The sequence below is a fragment of the Arabidopsis lyrata genome (assembly GCF_000004255.2).
Source record: "Arabidopsis lyrata subsp. lyrata unplaced genomic scaffold ARALYscaffold_5, whole genome shotgun sequence".
Lineage (NCBI taxonomy): Eukaryota > Viridiplantae > Streptophyta > Magnoliopsida > Brassicales > Brassicaceae > Arabidopsis > Arabidopsis lyrata.
This window is the reverse complement of record NW_003302551.1, coordinates 9,998,002-10,016,651: the sequence shown is the minus strand read 5'-3', so window position 1 is coordinate 10,016,651 and position 18,650 is coordinate 9,998,002. Positions and strand designations below refer to the sequence as shown.

General features: G+C 31.8%; 2 protein-coding genes and 1 long non-coding RNA gene across 4 annotated transcripts; 1 reads left to right on the top strand and 2 right to left on the bottom strand.

Annotated features, from left to right (window-relative positions):
- Window positions 1-4,620: 4,620 nt before the first annotated feature.
- Window positions 4,621-9,685, top strand: LOC9311669 (sucrose synthase 4). 2 transcript variants are annotated; one of them, XM_021026697.1, is made up of 13 exons: window positions 4,621-4,859; window positions 6,111-6,242; window positions 6,332-6,610; window positions 6,691-6,883; window positions 6,965-7,300; window positions 7,379-7,474; window positions 7,563-7,736; window positions 7,830-7,946; window positions 8,032-8,198; window positions 8,288-8,512; window positions 8,603-9,166; window positions 9,249-9,387; window positions 9,482-9,685. In XM_021026697.1, exons 2-13 carry the CDS (start codon window positions 6,139-6,141, stop codon window positions 9,512-9,514), a joined length of 2,427 nt encoding a protein of 808 aa, XP_020882356.1. In that variant the 5' UTR covers window positions 4,621-4,859; window positions 6,111-6,138; the 3' UTR covers window positions 9,515-9,685. The 2 variants fall into 2 exon arrangements, with proteins under 2 accessions (XP_020882356.1, XP_020882355.1); XM_021026696.1 differs by lacking the exon at window positions 4,621-4,859 and adding an exon at window positions 5,298-5,382.
- Window positions 9,686-9,755: 70 nt separating this feature from the next.
- On the bottom strand, window positions 9,756-10,765 carry LOC9313337. Its single transcript, XM_021026698.1, is given in 4 exon segments — window positions 9,756-9,958; window positions 10,209-10,325; window positions 10,420-10,576; window positions 10,579-10,765. Coding segments are annotated over 4 exon segments (579 nt in total). The 3' UTR covers window positions 9,756-9,840.
- Window positions 10,766-15,857: 5,092 nt separating this feature from the next.
- On the bottom strand, window positions 15,858-17,984 carry LOC110228664. The gene is made up of 3 exons (XR_002332133.1): window positions 17,848-17,984; window positions 17,337-17,424; window positions 15,858-16,092 (listed from the first exon to the last, which is right to left on the bottom strand). It is a non-coding gene; the product is annotated as an uncharacterized LOC110228664 (long non-coding RNA).
- Window positions 17,985-18,650: the final 666 nt, after the last annotated feature.

Genomic DNA, 18,650 nt, shown 5'->3' with positions numbered 1-18,650 from the left:
TGCCAGATTATCCGCTTTAACATTAGCACTACGAGAAATTAAAGATAAAGAGAAGGTTGAAAATTCTTCCTTGTCGCTCTGAAATTCCTCCAAATATACTGAAAACGCCGGCCATTCGGTTGGAGAAGACACCATCTTCACCAGATCAGAACAGTCTGTAAAGAACGCTACCTCTTGATTATCTGCACCAATCATACACTTCATCGCCCAGAGAAGGGCCTCGACTTCTGTATGTAATGGAAATAGACTTCTACATATATAAAATCTTAAAATCTTAAATTCATTAATATCATATATAAAAAGCTTAAAAATTCATAAAATAGTTAGAAATTGATTATATATACAAAACTTTACAAAAACAAAGAATTTATTAAAGTAGCAAAAAGTTTAAAAGATTCAAATTCAAGTGATGTTCTTAAAAAAAAAAAGACATTAATTAACTTCTTAAATTCTTCTTAGAAATTTATTTTTATTTTTTATCATATGATTTATTTATTAACATTAAAAATAAAATAAAAACAATTAAAAAAGTTGGGCTAACAAGTTTTTTTGGGCTTTAACACTTGAAAAATGGAGTCATAAGGCTTTTAAGTTATACTGTATTTTTTTTTTTGCCAGATATCCGTTATCCGGCTCAAATTTTAGGATTATTCGTATCCGTATCCGTATCCGGGATATCTGTCATTTTACTATTCGTATCCGTATCGTTTTTTCGGATATCCGTTTTTTCGGATCAAAAAACGGATACGAATACGGATATCCGCGGATAACGGATATAAATCTCAGGCCTAGCACAAATTCACAAACGATATACGTATAGTGTAAAAAAAAAAAAGATAGATAGTGTAATATAATATTAGAACATCTTTAACAAAGGGTTTTTATGAGTATGATATGATTGACGAAAAGATGAGTGAAATTGAGGCTGGGTCGGATTTATAGGAGATTTTCCTTTGGGTTGGACTCTTTGATGGATCAAGATTACAAAACAAGTCTGGTTTGAGATTAATTTTAGTTAGGCCGGAATCCATCAAGAAAGACCTATATCTCTTTATGGTTGGCCCGTATGAATGATTCTAGACCATCTCTTGATTCAGTCCGAACCATGGGTATTTCTCTCGATCATTTTCTTCAAATTGATGGACGATTTTTCGTGAATTTCGAAGCTCAAGTCAAATTGAAGAATGGATTCTCCTAGGGGTAGTTTTGGTGGTTCGATCTTGGATAGGGATAAACTCTATTAACCATCTTGAATTCTATCAAACCAAAGATAGTTTGGCTCAATCATTCTCCTTAAAATACTTGAGTTATGGAAGAGTATCTAATCCTAAACCATTTGTTCGAGCGGATGCTGATTTGGATAAGTCTCCTCCTATTGACTCGGTCTTAGATGAAATGGTAAAAGTGTTCTTGCCTGAACAACTTATAACCTCATCATTTTTGGTTAAAGATTTTGGAATATTAAAACAATTAACACGCTCACCTTTGTGATAGGGACGGACTAGTGTTACAAATATATATTGTAGCCCACACACAAAAACGAGAGAAATATTACAACATATAATATAATTTTCTTCTTGTTCTTCTTATTACCATTTTTATTTTTAAATCTTAAAAAGAAAAGTCTACTTAGCCCGTCAGACAAGAGTGACACTGACAAGTATACGTGGTAAAACCATGTAAGCCCACTGCCCACTGCCCACGGGTAAAAATTTCTTAAGTGTATCTTAAAATTGTGTGTATATATTGATAAACCTACCACTATGTTTCTTAAACAAAGCCCCCACTACATATACACAGCCATTTTGAATCCATCTCTATACTATTAAAAGAGAACTACAAATGAAAATGGATCAGGTTAAAATCAGAAAATTGACCCGAAATTCTGAAATCGGATCTTTGAAATTTTTTTGGAATATAAATTCGAATTAATAATAAAAAATCGAAATAAAATCAAATATTTATGGAAATCAAATAAAATCTGATTGTACTTATGGTAACTAATAATAAAAGCATATTCCAAACAATACTATACATTAATTACGTATAATAAATTTGTTCATATATTTTTGGGACTAATTCCATAACAATCAACGTTTTTGTCATTAATTTCGCTCATTTTAGCCAATTATCATTAATTGAAAGATATTTTACTTGCTTCTAAAGATTTCTATAAAATTTATCACAAATAACCCATCTGTTTTATAAATTAAATTGATATTTTTATTTTGGTCGTGTAAATTAAATAGATATTTTTATTTTGGTCGTGTAAATTAAATAGATATGAAATCCATGTAACTAATTTTAATTTAATTAGATTAAATCAAATTATGATATTTTCATACCTATAGCTTACCAAAGAAGTTTAATTTTCAATTTATAAAAATTTCTTGAATGATTTTAGAATTATTCAACAAGATGATAAGTATTTATTAAATTTTGTGAATCATGAAAAATAATAATTAATTTTTAATCATTATACTTCATCTTTCAATCTCTCATCTAACAAATAAGATACATATTCTATTATGGGAGACTCACAAAAATGCCCCTTTTTCAATACCCTTTTTCAAAAATGCCCCCTTTGGCTGTCCATTTTTAAAAATACCCTTTTTTTATGTACAAAATGACTAAATTACCCTTCTTTTAATAAAAGATATCACAAATATATAAGGAAATATAACAAAATTAGGTCCACAAAATACAAAATATTTTTTGGCGGGAAAAGTGATCCCTCAATTTTTCCCGCCAAAACACTTGTAAAAAACCTTTAAAATACCTTGTAAAATTTTCCCGTAAAATTTTCCCGTAAAATTTTTTCCCGCCAAAAAAATTTTTTTGCGGGAAAAGTGATTCCGTAATTTTTTTGGCGTTAAATTTTTGGCGGGAAAAATTTACAAGGTATTTTAAAGGTTTTTTATAGGGTATTTATAAGGTTTTACAATGTATTTTAAAAGGTTTTACAACGTATTTATAAGGTATTTATAAGATATTATAAGATTTTACAAGCTATTTTATAAGGTTTTACAAGTTATAAGATTTTACAAGTTTTTTATAAGGTTTTACAAGTTTTTTACAAGTTATAAATTCCTTATAAAACTTTATAAGTACCTTGTAAAACCTTTTAAAATACATTGTAAAACCTTACAAAACACTTGTAAATACTTCGTAAAACCTTTAAAATACCTTGTAAATTTTTCCCGCCAAAAAATTTCCCGCCAAAAAAATTGCGGAATCACTTTTCCCGCAAAAAAAAATTTTTGGCGGGAAAATTTTTTGGCGGGAAAAATTTTTACGGGAAAATTTTACAAGGTATTTTAAAGGTTTTTTACAAGTGTTTTGGCGGGAAAATTGCGGGATCGCTTTTCCTGCCAAAAAATATTTTGTATTTTGTGGACCTAATTTTATTTCAAATAAGGGTAAAATGGTCATTAAAAATTAAAAGAGGGCAAACTTAAAAATGGACTCTCAAAGGGGGCATTTTTGAAAAGGGGTATTGAAAAAAAAGCATTTTTAACAATTTCTCTTCTATTATTACTATGTCCAAACTTCATTTTATTGTATGATTAAATAATATTCCCATTAGAACTGTCAAAGCGAGTTGATTCGTCCCGTTAAGTCCGTTTTACGATAGACAAAAAATATTTTGACTTGTAGTTAGTCGGTCCGCACGACCCGCGGGTAGCATATATGAAATACAAACCCGTCCCGCGAATGTATGCGGATTTGCGGGATTGTCCATGGATTTTGTTTAAATAATTTTAAAGTAACCAAAATTTAAAATACTACTAAAATAAATAAATAAATCAAAATACTATTAAAAGTTTGTTTAAATTACCACATGTTGAATAAATTATAATTTTATCAATAAATACTAATATGCGGGCTGATCCGCCAACCCGCAGATGAAAACCGATTAAACCTATGACCCACTGCGAATTAATTCATGTGGCCCGCTTATTTACGGGTTTAATATATTTTCCCAAATCTGCTCCATAGTGAGATGATGTGGGCTCGACCCGCGGTTTTTGACCTATTTTGACTGCTCTAATTCCCATGAATCGTCTAATTTTAGAATTTTAAAACACAAAATTCTATTTTGTAAATCATAATTAATACGATGGGTATATTTATAACAAATTAACAATTTTACATTTTCTCTACAATTCGTTATTATGAATATTTATAAGTATACTACACGATTCGTTCTACTAAAAAACACACACAATATTAAACGCAACGTATGTAAACCAATATTATCCTGCGGTGGACCGCGGGTCCGATCCTAGTTTGATTAAATTAATATCTTAACCAAATTAAAAAAAAAAAAAAAAAAAAAAACAAAAACTAGCTTGGTCGTAGTCTTTAAACCGTTGTTTTTGTGTGCCCATAGTTTGCTGATATTATCTTCTTGGTTACTTTACTTATTAATTTATCGACAATTTGACATTATAATAGTGAAACTTGGTTAATTATGTTACTTTATTGACATAATCATTATATAAGAGAATAGAGCAAATGTATGTTTTACACGCAGTACTCGAAAACCAACAAAGTTCATTTCCTGTGGATTAGATCAGTATTGACCAACTACTTAATTACAATTATTATTACTTTTACCAAAATTTTATTTATAAACAAAGCACAATTAGGTATTATTAAAGAAAACAAAGCTGTCGAAGAGAAAAGAGACTAGTATAAAATGATCCATCAAAGCTCTTCAAATTCTTCACATTTCATTTATCCATTCTCTTCTTCATTCTTCTCTCACAATTTGCATTATCACCATTTTCTATTTCATTCACTTCTAATTATTTCCAGTGACCTCCTTGGCCAGTAACTTTTCGTAGCATTTTCAGGTAATCACTTCTTTTAATGTATTTTAATGAGATATTATAATGTTTATATGTCTAGTTTAGTTTATGAAAATTGTAATGCTCTAAATGGTTATGATATGCGAAACATTAGAAACCTTAAAATGAAAGAAAATTGATAATTTGATAACCATATACTTCATTTTAAACCAACAAGTTATGAAAATCTTGAAGAATGGTAACCATATCAAATTATCTTGTTGATTTCCATATTAGTAATGAATTATAATTAGTAACTAGTAAGTAATAAGATAAAGTATCGAACCATCATATTTCCTAAAATGCGAGTCTTGCCCACTGTTTTTCTATAGGTTTGGAGCCCAAGCAAATAACGACAAATCAATTAGAGAAAAGTATTAACTTTAGTCAATATTTAATTATAATTAATAGTACCATTCTTCAAGAATCCATTTCTTTATAAATTCTTAATCTCTTGAGAAGTGAAAAACCTCCACAGTCATTGAGATCAACTTTACCTCTCATTCTCATTCTTTCTACTCTACTTCAGGTTCCCTTCTTCTTCTGCTTTCGATTTGCTCACTTTATAATTGCTTTTTTTACATTTAATTTTACCTTACCTTTTTTAGTTTCTTAAATTTCATTGTAACGTTTATTAGAGAATATAGCTTACTGATTTCATCAGAGTAAAAAATTTAGGTTAATTCTTTTTTATTTTTGAATGATAACACTATTTTAAAATTCACTGGTCAGAAAGTAAAACCAACAACGTATGTTCTGTTTCTTCTCGTCTTATAATTTTTAGAAGAATATTTTCGCAGGGAATTTTCTTGCTGTATGTCAAAATCTTTATATTTTTTTTTGGCTATAAATGAAAATTCGTCGAATTACTTTATTTGTTGATTTGATTTATCTTTTCCTCCATTAATTATTTGAGAAGCCTTAAAACCGCTGCTTTGAAATGGATAGTGGATGCAAATGTTTAAAGAAACTTAAATTGGATAAAGATGATTCGTTCAATATTTTATGTTGGAAAATAAAAATAATCATTTAACTTTAAAAAGTTAAGATATTTTTTGGTAAAAAAGTTAAGATATTTTCGTATGATTGTATTGAATAAAAAACTAAGAAAAATGTGACCTTTTTGTTCTACTTTTTTTTAACTGTTTTTTCATAAGTCATAATCAATTTCTCCTTATATATAGGCAAGCATTGATTCACCTCTCTCCATTATCTTATTACATTTCTTAATTTTCTCCATCTTCTTTTTCTCTGCAGTTTCAAAAGCTTTTTGATTTTGTTTGAAATGGCAAACGCGGAACGTGTAATAACGCGCGTCCACAGCCAGCGAGAGCGTTTGGATGCTACTCTTATTGCTCAGAAAAATGAAGTCCTTGCTTTGCTCTCAAGGTATTACACAACAACATTTTAAACTAACTATCTTGTCTTGTAAGATTACCTAAAAAAACCCTAAATACTCTGTTTCTTTCTCTTTTTAGGGTTGAAGCCAAAGGCAAAGGCATTCTACAATATCACCAGATCATTGCTGAGTTTGAGGCAATGCCTTTAGAGACACAAAAGAAGCTTCAAGGTGGAGCTTTCTTCGAAATCCTCCGTTCAGCTCAAGAAGCAATTGTGTTACCACCATTTGTTGCTTTAGCTGTGAGACCAAGACCTGGAGTTTGGGAATACGTAAGAGTTAACCTCCATGATCTTGTCGTTGACGAGCTTCAAGCTTCTGAATATCTTCAATTCAAGGAAGAGCTCGTCGATGGAATGTAAGTTTTTCACCTCTTCTTTTCTTCTCTCTCGCTTTCTTGTAGTCCTTTACTCAACTTATGTCATGACTATATTGCAGTAGGAATGGTAACTTCACTCTCGAGCTTGACTTTGAACCATTCAACGCCGCATTCCCTCGTCCCACGCTCAACAAGTACATTGGAAATGGGGTTGAGTTCCTCAATCGCCATCTCTCGGCTAAGCTCTTCCATGACAAGGAGAGCTTGCATCCTCTGCTCAAGTTCCTGCGCCTCCATTCCCACGAGGGCAAGGTTTGATCTCAACCAACTCTCCTTTCAATTTTTTGTCTGAATAATAAAATTTTAATCACTCTGTCTTTGGTGTGTGTGTAGACTCTGATGCTTAACGACAGGATCCAGAACCTAAACACACTGCAACACAATCTGAGGAAAGCAGAGGAGTATCTTATGGAGCTGAAACCCGAGACACCCTACTCGGAGTTTGACCACAAGTTCCAGGGGATTGGTCTTGAGAGAGGTTGGGGAGACACCGCGGTGCGTGTACTTGACATGATTCGTCTTCTTCTTGACCTTCTCGAGGCACCTGACCCTTGCACACTTGGGAATTTCCTTGGAAGGATCCCAATGGTTTTCAACGTTGTGATCCTCTCTCCTCATGGATACTTTGCTCAGGATAATGTTCTTGGTTACCCTGACACTGGTGGTCAGGTCAGTAACTAAACACTTTGAAGAGTTCTTCTTTCTTCATTCCTCGATGGATCTTTAAAATTGTCAAATTTCTTGCAGGTTGTTTACATTCTTGATCAAGTTCGTGCTCTCGAAACAGAGATGCTCCAACGCACCAAACAACAAGGACTCACCATCACTCCGAGAATCCTAATTGTAAGCTTACTTTCTGCTGCTTTGATGATTCTTCTTGTGTGTGTGTGTATGTGAAGATGTCTAAAACTCTTCTCATATGTTGTCACAGATCACTCGGTTGCTTCCTGATGCAGCAGGAACCACTTGTGGTCAACGTCTAGAGAAAGTGTACGGATCTCAGTATTGTGATATCCTCCGTGTACCTTTTAGAACAGAGAAAGGAATCGTTCGCAAATGGATCTCAAGGTTTGAGGTCTGGCCATATCTAGAGACTTTTACCGAGGTATAAATCCAATTTCTTCCTACAAACATGGCTCTTGTTTATTATTACCCTTATTTGACTCAATATATGAATGTGGTGCCTTGGTTTTCACAGGATGTTGCAGCTGAAATCTCGAAAGAGTTACAAGGGAAACCTGACCTTATCATTGGAAACTATAGTGATGGTAATCTTGTTGCCTCTTTGTTAGCACACAAACTTGGTGTCACTCAGGTTTGTCTCTTGTTTCTATCCATAGCCATTGAGACGTGTTTGTCTTTCTCTAAGGCTAATTTTTTTTTGGTTTATTATCATACAGTGCACCATTGCTCATGCTTTGGAGAAGACTAAGTACCCGGATTCTGATATCTACTGGAAGAAGCTTGACGAGAAGTATCACTTCTCTTGCCAGTTCACTGCTGATCTTATCGCCATGAACCACACAGATTTCATCATCACAAGTACTTTCCAAGAAATTGCTGGAAGGTAAAGAGAGAAGACTTAAGTCTCAAGAAAACAATTTTCTACAACTTCCATAGATACGAGTTAAAGTAACCTCTGTTTTTTGTTTTCAGCAAGGACACTGTTGGTCAGTACGAGAGTCACACAGCTTTCACACTTCCCGGGCTATATCGTGTGGTTCACGGTATTGATGTGTTTGATCCCAAGTTCAACATTGTCTCTCCTGGTGCGGATATGAACATATACTTCGCCTACACTGAGGAGAAGCGTAGATTAACTGCATTCCATCAAGAGATTGAGGAGCTCCTCTACAGTGATGTTGAGAACGAAAAGCACCTGTAAGCTTTTTATATGACTCATGTTGTTTTTTTAAGAATGTTTGATGGTTATGGAAAAAACCTAACCTTTCTGCTTATATTTGAAAACAGATGTGTGCTAAAGGACAAGAAGAAGCCAATCCTCTTCACCATGGCTAGGCTTGACCGTGTAAAGAACTTATCAGGTCTTGTTGAGTGGTATGGTAAGAACACTCGCCTGCGCGAACTGGTGAACTTGGTCGTTGTGGGTGGAGACAGGAGCAAAGAGTCGCAGGACAATGAAGAAAAGGCTGAGATGAAGAAAATGTATGATCTGATTGAGGAATACAAACTTAACGGGCAGTTTCGATGGATCTCCTCACAGATGAACCGAGTGAGAAACGGCGAGCTTTACCGTTACATATGTGACACCAAAGGTGCATTTGTACAGCCTGCTCTTTATGAAGCCTTTGGGTTGACTGTTGTTGAGGCTATGACCAGTGGGTTACCGACTTTTGCTACTTGCAATGGTGGTCCTGCTGAGATCATTGTGCATGGAAAATCTGGTTTCCACATTGATCCATACCATGGTGACCAGGCAGCTGAGACGCTTGCTGATTTCTTCACCAAGTGTAAGCATGACCCATCTCATTGGGATCAGATTTCATTGGGAGGACTTGAGAGGATCCAGGAGAAGTAAGTATAAACTATAAGTCTGCTCTTGTAGATTCATTCTTTTAAAGTTTAAATTTAACCATCTTCTTGTGTGGTTTTGTAGATATACATGGCAAATTTACTCAGAGAGGCTCCTGACATTGACTGGTGTCTACGGCTTCTGGAAACATGTCTCGAACCTTGACCGTCTTGAGAGTCGCCGGTACCTTGAGATGTTCTACGCATTGAAGTACCGCCCACTGGTATACATTCTCTCATATGTCCACACTTTATTAGACCCTTCTTAGTGTTGTCTCTGGTGGAGTAGTATCTCACAACTACTTATTTGTCTTGCAGGCTCAAGCTGTTCCTCTTGCTCAGGAAGAGTGAAAGAAGATTTTCTACCTTCTACAACAATAAAGATCTCTCATTGTCGACGGCTTCTTTGTTATGTAGCTCATGTCATTTTGTTTTTTCCTTTTCTGATTTGATTCATTGCTTTTCAAACTCTTGATGTTGATGGAGATTTCCTTCTAATTTCAATAAAAGTTTAATTTTCTATATTCAACTTCGTTTACTCATTGGAGTAATAGTCTATAAACTACGAATTGTAGAAAAAGCAACCAAAGCCTCCAGAGTTTTATCCATTAGCAACATGAACAATGTAAAAAACTGATTACTTAACTACTTTAAGCATAAATATAGGAACTATATGATTAAAACGGTAATAACAAGTAAGATAAAAGTATAGCATGTATGCAAGTTTGCTCGGTGAGTGCAACCTCCTCGCTTCCATTCGGTACCACATGTGTAACAAAACGAATATCCACACCTATCCATCAAACATCAACACTATTACAATGTTATTAATTATTACTCGAGAAACATAATCAAATTTTTAAAAAGTTATAACAGCTAGAGAATGTGATGAAAACCTGCAAGTTAATTTGGAGCTGCAAGTTAATTTGGAGCATCCTTCCGAACGTTCTATCATGTTGTTGCACTTTTTACATTGACGCCACAATTTCTGATTTGCTAGAATTATTAGCTTTATATCATTTAGAGTAGATTTCGGACCCAATCTCTTGTAATCACCGCATGACAAGTCACTATGCCATGGAACTTTGCAGTTGATGCAAAAGGGTTCACTGCATTTGACACAACATCTCCTAACTTCAGCTTCTTGAGTAGATATAGAGAGCTCTGTTACCGACATTAAAGCCGAGCACCTCGGGTTTGGGCAATAAATTATGCCTGCCACAAAAATCAATTCATCTGCAATCCTTTGTTCCCACATCGCTTTTAGTTTAGGTGTCAAAAGATTAGCACAACTTCTAAAAGTTAGCTTAGACTCGCATTGATAATCAGGACATCTCGGTACACGTCCCTCGAGTAGCCTCGCTTCTATATGTCGTTTCACGCACTCAATACAGAATTGATGACCGCATAAGGAACCGAAAACATCTGCTCAGCTTTGAAATCATCATCGAAACAGATATGGCAACTCGCAGGCATATGTATGCTGATTTCAGAAACTACTGTTTCCATTGCACGTTCATATACATGATTTCCAGTCATCTGTTCTCTGATGTAAATGTGGTAGGAGCCATCTCCTTGTACTAGAATGCCTTCTTCCACCATGAATCAGGATTTTCTTTTTCTGTAGGAGTCACCTTGTATTATGACTTGCAGAGCTAAATTACTTGCAGGAAAAGATAACAAACTATAAAGTAAGATTTTCCTAAAACCTTAACTAAAAAAAAAGGAAAATAATTAATTTCCAAAATATAATAAAATAATGTTGTCCTTAACAAGATCCAGTCTACTGTTGTCCTTAACCAGCAGAACGAAGGAACCGTTTCTCTGGCCACCGTGGGAGAGCCACGGTCAAGCAATGAGCCATGGACCAAACCACTCCTCACACCACTGAAGAAGAAAGATGCTCACCACCGCTTCACCCTCTGACCCATCAACCGACGCTGAAGAACATAAGGTAAAACTGGGAAGGAGAGGCCACACACGCGCATATGAAGTTGTACTTCTCCCTCAAACCTAAAACCATTGGCTAGGGTTTTCAAGAGAGAGGAGAGAGCGTTTTTTTTTTATGGAACCAAAGACTTTCATCTAGAAAGAGAGAAAAATATTGCAAGAGTTGGGTTTTCATTAGCATAAAGATCCCTTCTATTATATATATAGGCCATGACACAATTCTAACCATAACCCTAACCCCATATGTACAATGGTGTGTTGGAAAATTATATTAAGTAGTTGAATCTTTACAATGGTTAGTTGAAAAAAAAAAGCTGATGTGAATTAATTTGTGTTGAATTCTGTCAACATGTGAATCGGGAAAGAAGATATAACTCTGGCCACGTGACACTTTTTATTTGGATGAAAGAATTGCTTTTGAATTAAAATAAATATTTTTTTTTTGGTAATGCGAATTAAAATAAATATTGATGTGTATATGTTGTTTTCTTATAGGCTATAAGGATTTTTAGTGTTTCTTTTTTTTCACCAAAATATTTGGGATCAATTATCTTATAGTAAACTAATTATTATTTTTATTTTTCATACCAAAATTCATCATCTTTTATACTCTAGAAATAAAGACTTGTTTCATTTGGTTTTAACACTGAACAAAAAATATTTTTTTTTTGTGAAATGAACGTCAGCAATAATTCATTTAACACCTAAAATTCTTCTAGTTATCTTTTTAACTATCCAAATTCTAACATTTGTCAATTTCAAAATAAATTAAAGAGATTTTGAAGTCTCTATGTTTGATTTCAAAGCTTTATTATTTTGAATTGAGTTTATTGTACTAATTAAATTTATTGTACTAATTAATTTATGTGTGTTTTATTAATAAGAAATTGCCTCTTATAGCCCAAAATCAAGTTTTTGGCATAAGAATAGCACTCAAAAGTTTATTGGACAAAAATAGCACCTTATTTTTTATTTTTGAAATTAATAAATAATTATAAATAAATACAAAAAATTACAAATTCATCGTTAATATTTTCCCGCCAAAACAAAATCCCGTCAAAATTTTTCTGCCAAAAATATATTTAAAGTTTATAGTGCTATTTATGGAACATTTCAAATGTAACGCTATTTTTGGAAGAAAAACTTATCTACTTAACATTTTTGAAGTACATATTTGCTCAAGCTAATTGGGTCGGGTTTTAATTGATTTTGACCCGGAAATCTTTGATTCAGATATTGCCTTAATTTTCGTAAAAACAAATAACAACATACAATGATTCAATATATTCCGAGATTTGCTCTCTCAATATTTTAAGTACGATTTCTCTAGAACAAAAAAAAGAAATAACATTCAAGATTAAATGCTAATCGAATTTTCAACATCAATATATATATATATATAATTTTAATATTCCATATTTTTCTGATATAGAAAATAGATTTAGTTGAAACAAAAAAACTACTGGAATTTATAAATATTTCTAACTATTTTTTGAGAACAATAAATAGAAAATAATATTATATACAAAATATATACATCCATTTTTGTTTAACTTTGCAAGTCATATTTCGGTGTCATTATAACAAGAAAAATCGGCTCAATTAAGAAACTAATTTAGAGAAATTAAAATTAATTAGTTGCAAACTATTAATTATTTTAAACACATTAATTATTTTATTCAGTTGATCTTAGGGATATATATTTTTAATTCAAAGGTTTTCTGTTTTAAGAAATAAACACTAGATCACCACCCATACTACAGTACAGGTTAAATTTTATTTATTACAAAATATATTATATATTTTAGAATAAAGTTGTGATATATTATAATAGTAATTGAAAAAATATAATTAGATTTTTGTCAGTCCCTATATATAATATTAGAATGAATATATTTTCTTTTTTTAATTATACTCAATTATGGATATATTTTTTTAAGATATGAAAACGGAAAATAAAATTATTTTAATAAATTAATATGGTCTGAACAATGAGTTAATTTATATTAACAACCACAAAATGAGATTGCATATAATTCAGTTAGATCAAAAATAAAAATATTATAAATTAATCGATTCTAAAACGTAGATTATTTTTAATTAATTAAGAAAGTTAGCTATTATTTCGAATTAATTTAGGAAATTCTTTTTTCAATTTCTAATTCTTTGGTTGTTGAAATAGAGATTTGTTTGAGGTAACTATGGAATTTACCAATTATTCGCGTAATTGAATATGTTATGAACATATATTTAGTATATAATATACCAAATTCAACCCGTGCGTGGAGTCTATATTTTTATTTTAGAATCCTAATGAAAATATTGAGTGCACAATCTATTATTCGTTACTCAGTCGAAATTTTTGTTGAACTTATTTTTGGTTAAAAGAAAGGGAAATTGTTAAAAATACCCCTTTTGGTGTGCCCCTTTTCAAAAAATGCCCCTTTTAGATGTCTATTTTAAAAAATGCCCCTTTTAGTATCGTTTTTTTCGTTTTGTAGAAAGTGAAACCATATAGAAACCGTATGTAATTCGGTTTAGTTACAGTTCGATTTTTACGGTTTTTTACGTTGTTTCGTTAAAAATAAAACGTATGTATTTGATATATGCTAGTAGTAAGTGAAAAAAATTGTGTATATAATAAACATATTTTGGTATATAATAAGATTAAATTCAACCCGTGCATACGTATATTTTTATTTTAGAATTCCAATAAAAAAATTGTGTGCACAATCCATCATTCATTATTTTCATATATACTTATAGAATCAAAATTTTAAATATTTAGAAGTGTCAAACCTTATTTAACTCATCTCATCATATAATCTTAACATGGTTTCGGTTATAAAGATCATAACTATTTTTATCATATAATACATTACATTTAACCTGCTACTTGCTATAAATATTTTAAATATTTATGCTTTGAAAAATGAAATTAGAGTATTTATAACTTTATCTTTTGATTTATTACATATTTATGATATTCTTTAAAATATTATATTAAACTATTTTTAAAATTTTCCAAATTAAAATATTTTTTTATTTTTTATTGTAGAAAATAAAATTAAGAATTTTTTTAAAATGATTGTATGAACTTAAATATAAATAGGGAAATTGTTAAAAATACCCCTTTTGGTGTGCCCCTTTTCAAAAATGACCCTTTTAGATGTCCATTTTCAAAAATACCCCTTTTTAAATCTGAAATTTTTATAAAGTTTTATTAGGTTTATAAGATACTTATGGATTGTAACTACTACTTGAACCGACATTATGCGTGGGTTTTTCATATTTACTTTCGTAAAAATAAATATAAACAGCAATAGCTATTAAAATATTATCATTGTATATTGGAAATTCAGTCCAAATTGGGTTATATTTATTTTATCAGTACATAATTTATATTATACAACTAGATTTTAATCTGCAGTACACCACATGACGATTTACACATGTACGGTGATTCAGTACCGTAACGGTGTTGACTAACACCTGTTAGATTGACTATGATTTTTGCACGTTTTATAAAGATTAGGTATGAGATTAAAATTATTTTGAAGTTTGGGTTGTAAATTACCCTACGAAATTGTCTAGGTATGAAAATACACTTTGCAGAAAGTACAGGTATGAAAATCCCCTTTTTCCGATTTATTTATTAAAAATAGTGATTTTTAAAATTTAATAATTTATGATCAAAATTTTTTTTATTGATTATGCCGTATAATATATGTCTGTTTTAAAATTTCGAATCACAATATATTTGCAGAAAAAAAAATTGAGATCTTTTTTTACTTTATGTATTATATGATAATTCAAAACAGCTAAAAATATAATCAAACAAATGAAAAGAGAATCAGAAATTTAAATCAGGAAAAAATCTTCTAAATATTTTTATTATTAAATATAGAAACGTAACTAATGGACATGATCTAATTTTGGTAATATTTGTATCCGACTTTTAGGTAAATACCGGTGCAATAGTTGGGTTAAATAAAACTCGATCCAACCAAATTTTTATGAAGTAAAATATTTAAGGGTCGAATACTATTTGTGTCCGAAAATAATTTAACCCACCCGCTAAAAATATATTTCAAAAATACTAATATAGATAGTATCTAAAATGAATTCAAACTTAAAGACTAAAATATCAAAATGTACTAACTTCCTCCTTCAAGCCATATCACATTGGTCTAACTATCTTCATTGTCTTCTTTGGTGTCATATTGATTCTCAATCAAATTACTGTTACTTTAAACGTTTGAATACTCTTATATCCTATCACTATAATATCAAATTTCGAACATATTAACTACTTCCAGTTGATTACATTGGTGTAAATGTCTTTGTTGTTTTTTTTTGGTGCCACGTCAGTTCTCAATCAAATTAGTGATATTGTAAAGGTCCACATACTTTTATATCCTATCATTAAAATATAAAATTTCAAACATATTAGCTACTTGTTGTTGATCCAAAAAGAAAACAAAAGTTAACTACTAATTTTTTAGTATGTTATCTTATAATAAAAAACAAAAAAAATTTCAATCTGTTTTCTAAGAAAAATAATTTGTATTTCTTCTAGTTGGGAATGAGTGATAAGATGCTCTTACTTTATTCGGACAACTTTAAGAACATTAGCTTCCTACCTCACCCTACTTAAAGAATCTATACTATTAATTGGGAATCATTCTAACTTAAATAACCTTATAAAGTGTAAAAAATTACAAAGATTGCCATTAGGAATTACATTCAAAGATTAAATTTAAAAACACATGGAAGGTTAAAAGCATAATTTGATAAACAAAGATCCATGGATCATGGGCTATTGGATCCGTTATTTATAAAGACTGATGGGCTAACTTGAGAAGGCACACGCGGATCTTATACTTGACCCGTCCACTCCTTAGATTGATCCTCACCGTTGATTGGGATTGAGCATCACGGTTTATTTGGATTGATATTCTCCGTTGCGATTTGGCAATCTAACATAATTACAAAAAAAATAAGTCAAGATAATACCTAAATAATCATATCCCTTTAATTTCGAATTCAAATTAATATCACAACAAATTTTGTTACTATATAGTTACCAAAATATCTAAACTAAATCAAAACAATATATTCAAAACCTCTTAAATCAAGAATATACCTAAAATATCTATTCAAATAATTGATTTGCAAAGATATTATTGCGTTCTAATATGAAGAACCCTAGACGTCCTCCATTCCTTATAAATATAGAAATCAAACGACATTCTCAATACTCAATAACCTATCAAACCACCTCTATACCTCTCAAACAATGGCTCTTCCCATCACCGAACTTAATGCAGTCAAACCTTTCAAAACTCAATGGAAGATCCGAGTGAAAATCGTCTATTAAACTGTATAATAAACATGGTTAAATTCATTTTGTGAACTATTTACTCTCTTATTTTTTAAATATTACTCTATACTATTAAACTGTATAATAAACATGGTTAAATTCATTTATTTTCTACAGTGATGAGCGCTTGACATGTACTCTTTGGGGGAGATTTGCTGAGAGAATGTTGGATGCATGTCAAAATGTAGGCAATGAGAGAGTGATTTGTTTGATTTGCCTTGCTAAAATTGGTACATTCAAAGGTATATAGTTTTATATTATTAGATTTGGATGCTTAATATGTTTATTACTAGATCTAATACTAATACCATCCAAATTCAATAGGCGAAAGATCAATTTCAAATGCCTTCGACATGTCTTTGTCGGAAATCAATCCAAACTATCCTGCTGTTCAAGAATTTGTGAACAAGTAAGTTTGTTAATAAGAAAAAAATCATTTAACCTAATATATGTTTTAAAAAGTAATTGATTATATTTTCACTTATTTGCCAATTTCCAGCTTGCCAGCAGACGTGCCTGCACTTGCTATTCAGGAAGTTACGCCTAAGGATACCAAAATCATTAAGAAGAAGAATATTTCAAAAGTTTTCCCAGGAAAACCATTTATGAAGTTTTTGAAACCACTGATGTAACTCTCTTTCCCTATATTTTGAAAGCAATTTATATATTCAGATTCCTAAACTAATATGTTTTTAACTATGTGTGTAGGTTGCTAAGTGCAACGTTATTTGTACCATCTTGAAAGTGGACACAAACTATGCTTAGTATTTCTAAAATCAATACAGTAGGTCTATATTGTTATCACCTAATCAAAAGTGTTATCTTGAATATCTTACTAACCTTTTAAATTTATATCTCTGAGAACCTCCAAATACAACACCAAATCTCTTTCCTCCTTCAGAATCCACGGATGCAACTGATCCTTGGTCTGCAGATTTTTAACAGTTATCAATGTTTCATTTGTACAACCATATAAAGCATTCTAAAGACTAAGAAACATTGCCGTTTTAATTTAAAAGGATTGTACCAAATTAAAACGTGTATAAGTACTTAGATCTGTGATATATCATCACCAAACATAGCATATAGAGCAAGTGACGTACATGCATCGTAGAAATTTCATTTAAGACACAGACACCCTTTGCTTTGTGATTAGTAAAGAAATTTTGGCAACACTAATCATTATAAATATAGACAGAGACACCAACTAAATTAATCATCTTTTACCAAAAGAAGTATCAATGATATGGATTCTTTTCCAGAATCTTACACAATGATAGATGGCCATAATATACAAAGAAGTAAACCAAATAGGAAAGAAGAAGCAGCATCAAAATTGTGAAAAGCAAACCTTCAACGTCTGAGGTTTGAGAACAGACAATCGGCTTCAACACAACTCCACGAAGACAGCCTGTGATATCAACAACTAAATGATCACTTGATCTGAGGGTAATAATTAATCAAATTTCTCTGGGTTATTCATAATCGTTGAATTTTTTTTTTTTTTTTTGGCCAGAAAGAGACTTTTTCATTAAATGAAAGCTGAGGCATTACATAGTGCTTGTTTCGCGAGAGCATCTGCGACCAGATTTGAAGATCTGGGAGTAAAATTAAAAGAAACAACATCAAAATTGAGAGATAGATAGAGGATATCGTGATGAATCCTATGGAGTTCTTTCTATTGAATCTCCAAATTGAGTGCTTTGATAAGATGAGACGAATCTGAAGCGAAATGTATTTGGCGGAAGCCGAGTTCGATTGCGTGACGGGTGGCGTGGAGCAAAGCCATTGCTTCAGCCATGAGAGGAGATCTGACATGAAGATCTGCCTTTGAGTCGTGGAGGAGCTCAATCCCTGATCTGTGGAAGACCCACCCAGATCCTGCAATGAAATTGGAGTTTCCAAGCGGCATCCGTGTTACAAATGATTAGTTGTGGCGTGAGCTGCATCAATGGAGGTCGGATCGAAGGCGGAGGAGATGGGGATGGGACGGTTTGAGTAGATTGCCATTATTTTGCTCTTAAAATCGCTAGTAGCATCACGTCCGGTGGTTGGATTTGCATTTGGTTGAAAATCTTTTGGTTCCTAGCATGCCAAATCGACCACAATATCCATGGAGCAATTCGTCCAGCTCCAATACCGGTAGGAGGTTGG